At 41.5% G+C, this 15,478-nt stretch overlaps 1 protein-coding gene across 1 annotated transcript; it reads left to right on the forward strand.

Moving 5' to 3' along the window:
• Positions 1-10,517: 10,517 nt before the first annotated feature.
• Positions 10,518-11,412, forward strand: KRTAP11-1 (keratin associated protein 11-1). The gene has a single exon (XM_082698566.1). It carries the CDS (start codon positions 10,567-10,569, stop codon positions 11,026-11,028), a length of 462 nt encoding a protein of 153 aa, XP_082554692.1. The 5' UTR covers positions 10,518-10,566; the 3' UTR covers positions 11,029-11,412.
• Positions 11,413-15,478: the final 4,066 nt, after the last annotated feature.

A 15,478-nucleotide genomic window follows, 5' to 3' on the forward strand; every position in this document is an offset into this window, starting at 1 on the left:
TCACTTTTATATAATTTATAATTTAGTTATTTTAGATTCAATGTCCTCGACTATAAGAACAAACCTACCAGGATTAGCTCTTAATTTAGTTATCCGTAAGACATGAAAATCATGGCTCCAGCTTCAGGAAGTGTAAAGTCAACACCAGATTTCGGAAGGTGGCTGAAGACCAGCGATGGGTCATTTGAAAGTGGCATACTTTCTTCTTGCCAGATCCCAGAGTTTACTTAATGTCCTCTTCAGTTTTACCTCTCCTTGTATGCATGTCACTGTAAATGACAATGTCAACGTAAATGATATTTCCAATTTCTAGAAACAAACAAACGAAACCAACCACCATGCATCAGCAGGGGCCCACCCCGGTTTCCTATCTTTTGGAGGTTTAGGATATTCCTCTCCCCTTCCTTGAAAATAATTGGGATGAAAATTGTTTGTAATGCTCAATGACAGCTTGCTCTCTTATTGTGCCTTTTATGTATGAATCACAAAGCCTTTTATAAACCATAACTCGGTTCTTGCTGCTCCCCAGAGAGGCAGGTCCCATTAACACTGTTTTACAGATGGTCATGAAACAGGCCCAGGGAATTTCAATGAGCAGCCTAAGGTCAGGCAGTGAGTCAGTGGGAAAGTCGGGGGACAAACTTGTGGAACTTCTGACATGTACCTCGAATCAGATGCCTCAAGAAGGGTGAGAAATTAATAAATGAGCAAGATAAATGCTCCACTTGAAGAACTGTTTTGCAATAAGCAATCATTGTTCCGATGAATCACTCAGATTGTGTCTTAGCTTAAGTGAATCTGCAGTTGCAGAATATTTTCCCTGGCAACCTACCATGGCATACAATTTTTTGGTAAATTGACCTTTTGACTTTCACATTTAACTTTATAAGTATATAAATGGGAGGTCACAGCATCATTACTACTAGGGTGATATTTGGTGGTTTCTGTTATGTGATGTAGATAGCTAAGGAGGAAGACCTTTAAAACATGCAACAGTAGAAAATGCAGTGGGAAACACAAAATAATTTCAAGTGATACAGTATAATATTTGGAGAGGTAGCAATAAACAACTGAAAAACTGGACGCCATTTTTTTTATACAGGTCATTTGGTCAGTCCAACTTCTGCTACACTTAAACCATTTTACTTAAAAGAGGATTCTATTTGCTAAGAGCACTCGGGGAAGGAGTACGTCATTAGATAATGCTAGAAAATGTTCTCCTAGTGAAACGTGCAGCTCTGTCTGTTACAGGTAAAGCGAGTCGGTCATTGAGGGTGGTCGATGGGCTATCTGGATCGAGACTGTTATCTGTACTTCGTTCAGAGTCATCGGAGGGTCAAGGTCTGCTGCTCAACTTTGCACGCTGGGCCTTTTGGTTTTGTTAGTTTACCAAGGGTTAGCAGGCTCTAGAGGACTGAGTCAAGTTAGCCAACCTTTAAGAGACTGATGTTTAACCACAGGGACCCATTTAATTCGCATGAAAATCAGATCAGCTTATTTGTGCTGGATACTTGGCGCATTCTATTTCTAATAGGCTAGGCCAATTGGAAAACCAAATTAATATCAGAATTCTACTTCAAGAGTCCAGTTTGAGAGCTGAATGATCTGAATGACATGTTTATTATGTCTGAAAAAGATTTATTTGTCCAGTGGACAATGAGAGCACCTGCTTGGCTCTCAGGTGCCCTGCAGGTCTCTACCATTCTGCAAAGACTGAATTATCCTTGATATATTTGCATTAGTTGAAGTGCAGTTTCTCTAATGGTAATTATCATTCAGCCTCAGTGTAGAATTTTTAGAAGACAATTTAGTGTAAAAAAAAAATGTTTAGAAGCCATCTCTTCAAAAATTGCTTAATTCTGAAGATGTCCACACATTTAATTCTTTTTATCTCTTTCATTTTTGATGGATTCTGATTAAATTCTATTTCCATGCCCATCTTCTGAATTATAGCTCCAGATTCTGGGACAGCACCAAATTGGAGACTACTGTTATTCTTGAATTATACATAATACATAACCTAATCCCTCATATTGAAACTTAATCATTCCTTTTGGCTCTTTCTATTTATTTTTTATTTTTTTTTCTCCTGTGCCCATTATCCTCCAACACATTAGCTATTTTTGTATCCTTTTTAGAATAATATCTCAATCTGAAAGCTACAGACTGAAAAGTCATTTTGGCTATGGAGACCCCACTATTTTTGCCTTCCAGGCAAAGAAAAAAATTATATTATATTAATATAGATATTAATATCTATAGGGGAAAAGGATGCTTACGTCAAGGGATGCTGGGAAAGATGAAATTGGCTCTTAGGTCTGGTTGATTCTTTTCCTATAAGGTCATTTTTAATCAACCTTTAGTTATTTTGTTATTTAGCAAAAGCAAGTGCTGGCTTTAGGTTCACTTTATAGTTCAGTATCAGAGATAACAGTGGTCAGAAAAGCAAGAACTAAGCAATAGTCTATGATTAGTCTAAGAAGACTGAGCCTTGACCTTGAGCTGTGATCTTGACTGTGGCTAAGTTGCATGTGGGGAAAGACACATGATCTTGAAGCACAGAAGATTTTTTTGTCTCACCCTTGCCCTAAATAATGGGAGTTCAGTAACAGTAAGAGCCATCTTTGAGGACACCAACTTTTAGTATATAAAATTGAGGCAAAAAATGGAAAGCAGTCTAGTTTTTGGGAACATTTCACTCTTTCTAGCATTGCTGTTGATTTTGATATTTCCAATGTTAATTCCACCTTCATAATTTTCAATCCACAACAAATTGCAAAACGATTTCATCTAAAATATAACACTGCATGGTCTTCCAAGAGCTGACCTGGACTGGTAGGGTCCCTACAGTTTTGAGTGACTCCCAGGCTCCCTTGTGTCTCACTACTTCTTCTGTTGGGGAAGGCTGCGAATGCATATTTTCTCCATAGATTCTGGAGTTTCATGAGAAATAGAGAAGAAAAGATTACTGAGGGACTGAAGCTGCTCAAAGAACTGAGGATTGCCTTTAGCCAGACTTCCTGCCTCAGGAGCATATCCTGCAGCGAAGTGGCTGGTATCCCGTCAATGGCTTGTCGAACTGGAGAGTCAATGAGCTGTTGACTGACAGAACTGGTAGTCATTCTTACAGGAGTCCCCTCACAGGAGATTCACAGAGGTGAGGAGCCTCCCATTCCCTCTGAACATTCTAATACTAAAGAATGTGAAACTCAGATTTCCTGAGAGGAAACAAAGCCTGTCACAAGGATTTCTAGTTCTGGCATCCTGGCAACTCTGGGAATATGGTTATTTTACTTTCATGGCCAAAACGATGTTTTCAGTCCCATCCACTCTGCCAGAATTTTGTTCCTCCCTCACCAACAAGTGGAGTTTATTTCATCTTCCCCCAGACATGAGCCTTTACGACAGAACGTGTGGAGAATGAGATGCCCCATGACTGTGGGGCTCAGGCCAGAAGAAAGGCTAAAGCTTCATCCTAAGTCTATCTTCTGGGATTCTTGCCTATGAAACTGCCACCATGTTGGAGAGGTCCTGGCCGCATGAAGAGGCCCCGCGTGGTTATCCCAGCTGCCAGCGACAGTGAGTGAATGAGCCTTCAGACAATGGCAGCCCCCAGATGCCCCGGCTCCTCCTGTGTGGGCACCAAAGTGTTGAGCCCCAGAACCCTGGGACACAATAATAGCCACTGTTTTAGCCACTATTTTTTTTTTTTCATTTTTAAATTGAGTTTATTTCCCAAGGTAAAATTACCCACAGAAAATAATTACTATACATTTGAGTTCTGATCAACCTATACACACATGAATTTGACACATCAAAATATGGAACACCGTCATCACCCTGAAATCTTCCCTCAGGTCCCTTTCATCAGTTCCTTTCATTCATCACAGAGGCAAGCACCACTCCAATTTCACCAGATTAGTTTTACAGGTTCTACTTCATAGAACTAGAGTGATACAGGGTGTGTGTGTGTGTGTGTGTGTGTGTGTGTGTGTGTTTCCTTCTGTTTGTGTTGGGTTTGCTTTTCTACATCACTCCCCCACCAGATTTTAAAGCTGATCACTTAGGACATTTATATTTACATGTTACTTTTTTCTAATATAAACATTTATAATTACAAATTTTTATAATAGCCGTGCTTTAGCTGTACCCACAAAGTTTGATATAAGGTGTTTAAAAAAAATTTTTATTAACATATAATGTATTATTTGCCCCAGGGGTACAGGTCTGTGAATCATCAGGCTTACACACTTCACAGCACTCACCATAGCACATACCCTCCCAATGTCCATAACACCACCGCCCTCTCCCTACCCCCCAACCCCCAGCAACCCTCAGTTTGTTTTGTGAGATTAAGAGTCCATTATTGGCCACTAAATTTGGGGGTAATTTGTCACAAAGTAATTAATAAGCAGAAGAGAAAGCAAGTCTTTTGGAATATATAGACATATGTGAATGGGTCTCATTAGGTGGTCACATTTTCTGAACATAGAATGAGTTGAATTTTTAAAAATATTTATGGAACCACTTAAAATATTTGTTATTTAGACATTTATTAAACTGTCTTAGTACACCATTAAACCATTTAAATATTTCTTAAACCACCACCGTGATTTTTATGCTGATAGTTTTGCCATATTTTTATATCAAGCTCCTCATTATTCAATTAATATTCTTATTTATAATAACTCACTTTCTAAACAAAAAGGCTTGCTTTAGCCTCAAACTATGTAATGATTCCTATAAAATTATGGCTTGGATAATCCAGCCATATTTTATTAATACATGTAAAAATAAATATGTGACCATGAAAAGTGGAAAAGTATTTATTAACTAAAATGATCTTGTATTTCATTGCTAGCTCACATCTTGCCTTGGGAAAATGGGTTCTCCATTTTGGAAAACAACTGTGATATCAAACTGACAATAATAATGTCTTTGGGGTATAATTCTTAGGGAAACAACACAGTGTGATTGACATTACTTGGAGGGAATCTTTATAATCTGCATACAATCTAGCTATGTTTAAGAACTCTTGCCATTTTGCATTTGGTCTCAAACTACAAAACTGTTCTAAACATCCAAATATTACTTGTTTGATGCTCAGTTTGTATACAAGATCTTTTCCCTAGAACATGAGACGATTTGTTTGGAAATTTTATTCCAGGGAATGCGGCACAGGGGAAGTGACATGGAGGAGGTGGAAGCAAGTTGACCACAATCGTGAACAACTCATGTGCAATTCCATGGGACTCTTTGGAATAATTTCACACCTGTCTACCTGGAGTTCAAAAGGTGGGAGCACTTGCCCTTTGATTTGCATTCCCCATTGCTTAAGCATGGGCCCATTTCTGGGTGGTACATACATGAGTGTAGAGTGTAGGTTGGCATAGGCTTCCCTTGCTATGACATCAAAGACCCAGGACAAGAAGTAAGAGGTTGGTTAGTGGCCCCAAAGTGAAGCAGCAGTGTTCAGGTGCACCCCCATGGAGCTGGCAGAATTGTGCAAGCAGAATACAATGGAATGACATGAGTTTGAACTAGTGCACAAGAATGTCAGATACACTTGCCAAAGATACTCTCTGGGACTTACGCTCTCCTCCTTCAGGGGACAGAATTGGACGCGAGGACTTTAAGACCCAGTCCTGATAGTCTAATTACTAGCCTGAGATAGTACTGGTCTACCACAACCCTCCTCATCAGGCAGATGGGACCGGGGAGGGAGGGTTGCGTCTGAAGCGCCTAAGCGTGGGTGTTGGGGAAGGTCATCGAAAAGACGTGACCACCAACTGACCCGGGAGCTGGACTCGAGCTGTCGGAGGCTCCTCACCCCTTCCCCTTGATGTGGGTTCCACTGTCCTTTCCCGCTCCCAGAGGCTGCTTCAGGGACCCAGCCTTGAGATAATGATGTGGTGTTGAGAACACCTACACGATGCATGTGACTGAACCCAGCTAAGGCCTCTTTATCAACTTTTAAGATTTGGTGGGTGGATGCGAAGATCCATTTGTCTTGTGGCCGCCTGAGACAAGCCTTGTATATGCGCTCCCTTTGCTCATTAAAACAGGCCACCGACCAGCCTGGAGTGGCGTGCCTCATTTTTTGCTCTCTCCCTGCCTTGCCCAATGGGGGACCAATTCGGGGAGCTCTGAGAGAGCTGCCTATCAAGAACGGGTCAGCGAGGTGATGCTGAGAGCCGACCTATCTTATACCTCTGTCTCCTTCATCGCTGCTCGCATCCTGACCAAGCTGGGTACCTAGTAGGCCCTGAGCAATTCTGAATCAGGGAAGGATAACACATCTAGAATGACTTGGAGTCTTCTCTCTCAGGCCCTGTACCTGAACATGACTCATGTCTGATCACAACTGGGTTTACCTCTTATATTGAAAGACAGGGACCGGAGCAACGCCAACAGCCTACACATGGCTTTTCCCACATGACAATTTGTTGTGGCCCCCGACTTGGGATTCTGCTTGTTTTTATTGACAACACCCTGATATTGATCTCCAGTGCACCTATGAAAAAGTACACGCACTTGTAAACAGGCATCAGGAGGAGAAGGAGATTTAATTTAGGATTTCTCAACCTTGACACTACCCTCGGAAGGTTTATTTTTATAGACGTTGTGTAGCTGGTGACTGGTATTTTCAAGTTCTAAAAGCAGCAACTTTGGGTTTCACCTTCTGCTTTCTGCCCTCCGGTTGCCGCCAACCCCAAAGACTCAAATAGTCCATGATTAATCCTTTTTCAAAAGAGTTTGGAAAATAAATTTCAGTTCAGTTTTGTCGTGCAAATCACACAGCCTTTAAGGGTTTATAATGTCTTGGTTAATAAGGATTCTGGAGATTCAACCCAGAGGTTGGTGTGAAGTGGAAAAAAAAAAAAAAGAGAGAGAGAGAGAGAACAATTCAGCCAAGATGTATTTAATTTTTGAAACAACCATTATGTTCTGTGCTTAAATTTTAAGTTCCTTTTTTATATTTCTTAAGAGATAATGAATAGCTTTATTTTGAGAGTATGAATATCCTGGAAAAATACAGAATGACAAAATCTCATTTTATGTTGATTAATTTTTCAGCAAGCTCTCTCTTCTTCCATTTGATGAGACTAAGTGGGTTTTTTGAACTGGCATTGGTCAACATTATTACCAACTTTGTGATGAATAATATCCTTCTTGCATATCAAACGTTCAGCCTCCCACACATGGCTTAATTCATTTTATTCTCAAACGCTTGGCTGTGTAAGTGATTGCTGTGATTCAGTTTTGAATGAAAGAATTGCTCAGTTGCAGCCTGTGATAATTATTGTATAAGGCTTAGATTGTTCTTTACAAACGAGAGCAAATTATCCGTCAGTGATGAAGATAATGGGTAGCAGGTCTTTAATCTCTCCCTACCGGCTCTCACCACACCTCCCTCACTTCACACTCTGCAGACTGGAGGATAACCTTCATAAGGCTTTTCATGGAGTTAAAGCTTCATGTTGCATGTAGCTATGTGGTGATACCTGCTGGCCAGATCCTTCTTTACATTCCATTGAATAGATGATCTGTTGATTTCATTTAACAGGGTTGTAAGTTTCTTCAAGATTCCCAGGGCTGTCAGTGTGAATTTCCACATTGTTGCAACTTACAGTCAATCAAAACCTGCCTCTTTATGCTTGCATTTCAAAATAGAATGCAGGAGGGTATTAGCAGTTTTCCTCCTTTTAGGATGGATAGTTGTGCTGTTTCCCAGAGAGCCTGCCTGCTATTTTACTGGTGTCAGATAGAAAGCAATCTGTTGAGTAGATCCCTTAGATTTAACTATTGAATGAAATAACTGGTTTTGGGGGTACTTTGTGACTGGAAGAAGACTACTCATGAAATATCATTTTAAAGTGATCTCAGAGTTTGTGAATTCTGTTTTTTTTTTTTTTTTCCAGAAAGGTCTTGCAGCTTAAACTTGCAAACTCATTTCACTTCTCTGCTGTTGTTGAACAATGAGTTGTCTATCTTCACTGTAATAGATAATTATAATTTCAAATTGTAACTTCAAGCTATTGATGGCTCTCTGCCTCTTGTTGCTTTGTTTGTAGTGACCTTGCATTTCATTCTAATGAAGTAAAAATTGTCAAAGGTATAGAAACGAAGCAACACATGAAGTAAAAGGACAGTAGTGCTTGTAACTTATGATTTAAAATCTTTATTTTTTTGTTATTGAGAAACTGGAAGAGAAATGAAGACTACATTCTTTGTAGTACCATTAATAGAACATTCGTCGATTGATTCTTTTTAGAACTTTATGCTGGAGCTTTAATGAAGACATCTCATCATGTTTAAATATATCTAATACAGGTTGATAGTTCATGGCTCTGTCTTATTTGAATCTCAACTCAGTCAAATATAAACTGCATGAACTTCGTAAGCCATGCAACCTCCTTGAGTTGTAGCTACTTTGTGTGACATGACACCTACTCCGTAGGGTTGCTGGAAGCATTTAATATGGAGAATGGAGAGTCTCTAACTCCATGCCTGGAACAGGGTCAGGCACACACAAAAGTGTTCATTTCCTTTTCTCCTGAGGCTGATGCAAGATATTTTCTAAGATCCTTTTCTGTGCAATGTTCAACTTGCAGTGGAAAAGAGAACTCAAGACAGAGTAATGATACATAAACATCTCTACCATCTCAGAAATGTGGCAATGGGTACTGCAAACTTATGTGTAACTTTACTACCGACTCTACTTTTTGCTTTTGTCACTTGATTAATTTGCATGATTAAGTACTTTTCCATAGCAGGCAATGAATTCATAGCTGGTAGAAGCCTGTAAACCACTCATTTGAACCATTTGAAACAAGCAAGCCAGCCCCTGTGACCAGGGACTCCAACCTTCAAACACTAACTGGGACATTCCTCGCCGGGGTAAGAGCCTAGTTAGAACATTGTGGAAAGCAGTCATCTTGTTAATTTCTCCCTCTACCTGAGAACACGCTGCGAGTCACTGAGGGAGAGGTGGTCTGATCCCTGGGAATTATAATACAGCCCACAGCACAACACCGTCTTGTTTGGGTGTGTTCCTGGCTTCCAATTAGAAACTTGGGGAGCTTCTGGTATGGCTTTCGTGTAATGAACAGAGATGGATGAAGCATTTTTCAGAGGGACTTCCAAAGAGTTCTAAAAAAAGCTGTTTGCTCTGCGGATGTCTGAACATAGTCTGTCTGTCTCGTCCTCAAAGATATGTAAATTCATGATTGTCCCTCTCTCCTATCCCATGTAAGCGAGTTTACGACACAAGTCAGATCTTACAGCTGTTTTGATACAGAAATATCACTGACCATTTAAACTATGTTAAAGCGAACTATTTTGCCAGAGGTAAAATGTTTGTGGACAGGTGGGTGGACAGAATCGGTCATACAGGTGTTCAGAATTGATGTCTTGTAGCGCAATGAGATAAAGGAGAATGATATCTTTATGTGGTTTCCCCAGGAATAAAAAAGAATAATTAAATATCATAGTACACTGTTCACACATTGATTCATTCATAACCAAATATTGATTAAGTGCCTGCTTCCACATGTGCTTCTCCCCCTATTCCTGATGTGGACCATCCTTTCAAGAGCCTTTGGTTTGTCCGTGATAAAAATGCATGCTTTCTGTAAGTGTCTGTGTGGGAAAAAAAAAAAATAGCTTTTGAGCATCTTGGGAGAAAATGTACCCCTTTAAATGAACTTTATAGTAATTTTAAAATTTAACTAAGCCCATTCCACTGGTATATTGATGAATCTTATGAATCCCTCTTATCCATAGTTATGGAGTAAAAATTTTAGGCATAAAGCTCATCCAATTTATTTAGAAAGGGACTTGGCTACAAACACACTCCCACTAAGTTAGCTTCTAATTTGTTTTGCCTGAACATAAAGGGTGAGTCTCACTGCCCTCTACCCTTCCTGAATGTGTCTTGTTTCAGTCACTTGGTTAATTTTCTGAGCCAGCTCGTATCCTAAATATAAGTCCTTGTGTCTTGTTTCCCGACAGGTGTTGTCCTTGTCACCCTGAAGCATATTCAAGGAGGTTCCTTGTCCATGAGAAGCCCCGTTAGCTATGGAAGAGTGGCTGATTAAGTTATGCTTAAAACATGTTAAGTGCCGACAACAAACAAAACGAGTCCTGGTCAGAAGGGGGAGAGTGTGTGACGGCAGGGCGGTGGCATGTGTGGTGTTACTGTCAGATCGACACTCAGTGTATCCAAGCGAGATGAATGAGGGACAAAGTGTGGGCTGGGATGACCGATAGCTTTGAAGCTGTCAAGTAACCTTAATCCTGGGACTAAGTACAGTACAGAAGCCTTATGATTTAGTTACCAAACTACTAAACTGTCTTTATGAGGATGAAGGCTTCTCAAGAGACAATTAACCTAGAGATTCACAAGATGTTCTAAGGCACGCTGGTCTGAGCCAAAGAAGCCAGGCGGACCAGGGCGGGAGCCCCACCCACCAGCAAGGATATATAAAAGCTCAGGGACCTGAAGGGACATTCACAATTCAGCAGCTAGCTTCAGCAAGTTACCCGCAGCTCTCTGTCTACACCATGTCCTACAACTGTTCTACAAGAAACTGCTCTTCCAGGCCTATTGGAGGACACTGCACTGTCCCCGTGGCTCCGGCTGCCACAGCTTCTTCCCAAGATGCTGACTGTCTGAGTGGCATCTATTTGCCCAGTTCCTTCCAGACTGGTTCCTGGCTCCTGGACCACTGCCAGGGGTCCTCCTGTGAGTCCAACGCTGGCCAGCCAACCTGTTACCAGTCCAGTCCCTGCGTCTCCAGCCATGGACAGGTGACCTGCTCTCGGCAAACCACCTGTGTCTCCAATCCTTGCTCGACCACCTACAGCCGGCCACTCACCTTTGTCTCCAGTGGCTGTCAGCCCCTGGGGGGCATCTCCACGGGGTGCCAACCCATGGGAGGAGTCTCCACTGTCTGCCAACCAGCCTGCGGTTACTCCAGGACGTACCAGCGGTCCTGCACGTCCAGCTGTCGAAGAACGTGCTAAGTGTGTAGGAGCCAGTGAGCGAATCAAGACTCCAGGACCTGCCAGCGGCGTTTCCAGGCTTGTCCAGCGTGCTGCCTGTCCCCGAACAACTCTTCATTGCTGACCACTGTTCTGACTGCTTGGCCGCTAGCTCTGAAGAAGCTGCCTCTGGCAATCGACGATCTTCCTGGCTAGCACCAAGCTTCGTTTAAGGGTTGATCACTGGTGTCGCATATGTCTCTGGATGTTTCCAGAAACTTTACTTCCCCAACCCCTGTCTCTGGTGGTTTTGACATGTTTTGACCTTGCTGCTGTGTCTTCTGGCTTCTGCTTTTGTGCCTCTGAGGAAGGGAACTTGTCTCGCTCTGTATTTTCTCAATAAACCTGCTTACTTGGCATTGCAAATGTCTGTCTCAATAGAGTTCTTTATTTGCAAGGGTTTTTGCTGTCTGTGAGTCATCCTTGCCGATCATATCCGGACATTCTTCTCTGAGCATAGAGCATAGAATAGGGGTCTAGTCATTGTGTTTCATGACAAGCAAGGGAATATCTGATATTTTACTTGGTTAGAGAGCCTTTGGACATGTAGTGATCTAGAATGCCGTGTCCTCTGTATTTATTCTAGTTCGTATGGGCACACAGACTAACTTCCATGTAGGAGAAAGAAAGGTCACCCGGGAAACCAAGTCGTTTGGGGAATTATACAGAAAAGGAGGCAGCAGAGTCCGTTAGAGTCTCAGATTTACCTTACATGAGGACCGCAGTGGAAAACTGCACAAGACCCCTCTGTGATCAGACAGGATGGGTGGAGAAGGAGGAAGGGCAGGGGAGTTGTTTCCAAGGACTGAGATTTATGGCATCAAAACAGGGGCGGGGGAGTGTTCTAGCTTTATATCCCCTCACTTGCTGAAGAAGTTTGGTAGATCTCTCACGCCCTCCTCCTTGGCCAAATGCTCAGAGTAAATCAAAGCTCCAGGTTTCAGTAAATCTGGGCAGGAGAGACTTAAAAGCAAACTTCAGAAACACATGGTGGTTTATTTTAATAAGAGCCTAATTTCATGCTTGTTCTCCCCTGGAACCTGTGTACTGATAAAACAAGCCATCTGGACTGGGGGTCCACATGCTAACTCCCCCCACCCTCCTTTTTTTTTTTTTTTTTTTAAGTGAGAACTGGCTGCTGACCGGGTTGATTTTGTCCTTCTTTATTCTCTGTTACTTCCAGAAACACATCTCTGTATTTCCTTTACAGAGTGGCTCTAGGAGAAACAGAAAAGGAAGATTTTTTTTACAGAAAATGGAGGCATACGAGGTGTGTATGCCATGAACAATGGGCGGCTTTTCTCCTAACTGAGGAGCTTGGTACCTACCTGGTGTGAACTCTGATCAGCAACCTCTTTTGTCAGCAAAATGGTTTTCTTACTTCACGAATGGTTTTTCAGAGAGGTATTAGATGATTTCTGGGAGATGGCATATTTTCAAATTTTTCCTACTATTCACTCTACTCTTAGAATTAAGGATCCCTCTAATCAAAGACATGTTGGGGTGAATGACTCAACCATAGTATCTCATTAAAGTAAGACATGGTTTTTATTGTATATTACTCCCAGACCGACTGTCTTTATTTATTTTTATTTTTATTTTTTACTCTATACAGAATTTTAATGGATTTGATGGTACCCACGTACACAGAGACCATGGATGCAAGTATCAATCTCTCCTACAAACAACATCACAGACGCCCAGAGAAACAATGTTTCTGTCCCAGTCACTCTGACACATAGAATTAACCATCACTCATCAACCTCCTGTAAACATGGGCATCCATATACATCTTCTTAAATTGTACTGATTCTGAAAATAAAGAAAATTGCACCATCATAATTTCACCTTATATGACCCAAATATCCTGCATACAACCAAAAACACTATACACCCTTCCCCAGAAGAGGAAGTGAAGCTCTTTTTTTTGTAAGTTTTGACCATTTTTTTCTTTTTTTAATCTTTTCTTTCTAATTTTTTTTTCAGCATAACAGTATTCATTGTTTTTGCACCACACCCAGGGCTCCATGCAATCCGTGCCCTCTCCAATACCCACCACCTGGTTCCCCCAATCTCCCACCCCCTGCCACTTCAAACCCCTCAGATTGTTTTTCAGAGTTCGTAGTCTCTCATGGTTCACCTCCCCTTCCAATTTCCCTCAACTCCCTTCTCCTCTCCATCTCCACTGTCTTTAAAAGTAAAACTCTGGGTTTCAGATATGTTCTGGTTTATTCTAAAATAGAAGCACCGGGAAACCCTCCATGGCTCCCTCAAAGCTGTTGCTTCCATGACTCTCAGGGATTGCCGATCTCAGTCATGTCACATAGGTCTGGGAAATTCAAAATTTTTCAGAGATTGAAAAATTATTTACTTTTTTTTTTTTTTATTCTTTAGCTTTCTAGGTTTCAATACAAAGTTACAAGGATGAAGATGGCTTCCTTTTCTTTTTTATTAAGATGGATAATCCTCTTAATAGATTCACATGTTAGGAGCACCCGGGTGGCTCAGAGGGTTAAGCCTCTGCTTTCAGCTCTGGTCATGATCTCAGAGTCCCTGGGTGGAGCCCTGCATTGGGCTCTTTGCTCCTCAGGGAGCCTGCTTCCCTTCCTCTCTCTCTGCTGCCTCTCTTCCTACTTTTGATCTCTGTCTGTCAAATAAATAAATAAAATCTTCGAAGAAAAGGAAAAAAATAGATTCACAGATTAGTAATTTACAATAACAGGTTCTATGGGCTGCTATGAATAAAGTTTTGTTTGGGCTGGTTCTTGCGCTGGTGTAAACATCTAAGGGTGATGTGCTGTCCTGCCAAGCTGCTTCCTTGTCTTTATTTCTGAAGGGGGAATGATTCTGTTTGTACTTGAACTTTGGAAGTTCTCTTCATTCTTTGCTTTACTTCACAATAAATGATAAAGTTTCTGTGTGCGCCTTTGAGAACCGTCTTTTAAAAGATAGGGCATTGATTTCTTCTTGGTCTAGGGCCTAGAGAAATGTCGTTGTATGTATGTAATATTGTGGAGCTGTAGGGAAGCAGTTCGAGGGCCTTCGGTTCAAATCCCAGCTCTGTCACTTGGCTGCAGGTTTTCGAAGCTCTCTAAACGTTAGCCCATCTGTCAAACAGATGCGATGGTAGCATCTCATGCCCCCCTTTGCAGGAATAAACTGAGGTAACATGTGTGCCTCCCAGATGTTAGCTGAGGGGTGCTGCTGTTTGATATTAAAGTGAACCTGGTATTCTTGGGACACCTGGGTGACTCAGTTAGTTAGGTGTCTGTCTTTGTCTCAGGTCATGGTCTCAGGGTCCTGGGATTGAGCCCTGGTGTCCTGTGTGTCAGGCTCCCTGCTTGGGGAGGGAGCCTGCTTGTCCCTCTGTCTAAGCTCCCTCCTGCTCGTGCTCTCTCTCTCTCTCTCTCAAATAAATAAATTAAAAAAAATTAAAGTGGTGTGGTGCATAAACAATGAATCTTGGAGCACTGAAAAAAAATAAAATTAAATTAAGATTAAATAAATAAATAATAAAAGGAAAGAAAAAAAATAAAGCGAACCTGGCGTTTTCAACTTCTTCTCCTCTTCAGTGGAAGTCTTGGCTACTCCTGGCATCTCTGAGGGACCTGAGTCGAGAGAGGCTGGGAGGAGGTTCCTTACTGTTTTCTTTCCTTATCCCTCTGGCTCTGAACTTGTACTTTAGATAATGAGCTCATTTTATGGATCCTCTTCCTATTCCATAGTCTGTTTCTGTTCAGACTATAATGATTTAGACAGTACTGCTTCCTTCCCTTGACGTCTGCAAAACCCATTTACACAAAGCATCTGTGTGTCTAACAGGCTTTACAGAAAGTTTGGGACCTAGATGGCATTAAATTCTAGTGAGAGAAACAACTTAAAATTGAATTTCAGACATTAAGAAGTTCCTGGACCATTGTTTCTGGGACATTATCATATCAGTTCAGAACCAAACCTCTCTTTCCCTCCCTCCCTTCTTTCCTCAAACCAGACCTCTAATGTTCTGGCTTCTGTGCTATGTGCTGGTTTTGTGGTGGTAAACAAAACCACCTTGGGGCACCTGGGTGACTCAGTAGGTTGAAGCCTCTGCCTTCAGCTTGGATCATGATTCCAGGGCCCCAGGGTCCCACATTGGGCTCTCTGCTCTGTGAAGAGTCTGCTTCCCCCTCTCTCTCTGCCTGCCTCTCTGCCTACTTGTGATCTCTGTCTGTCAAATAAATAAGTAAAATCTTAAAAACAAAACAAAACAAAACAAACCACAATTCTTGCCCTGATTTTCTCCTGTATCTTCCCCTACAAATGCTTGTGGGCCCTTACCAAGGTGCTACATCACATATGTTCTCTGAAAAGGTAGGTTTTTCTGCCCATTTTCATATAGGATGCTTATTTATATTACAACAATGATAAAAAGCTGAAAGTACAACCAACCTCT

Source organism: Mustela nivalis (genome assembly GCF_964662115.1).
Source record: "Mustela nivalis genome assembly, chromosome: 1".
NCBI classification, from domain to species: Eukaryota; Metazoa; Chordata; class Mammalia; order Carnivora; family Mustelidae; genus Mustela; species Mustela nivalis.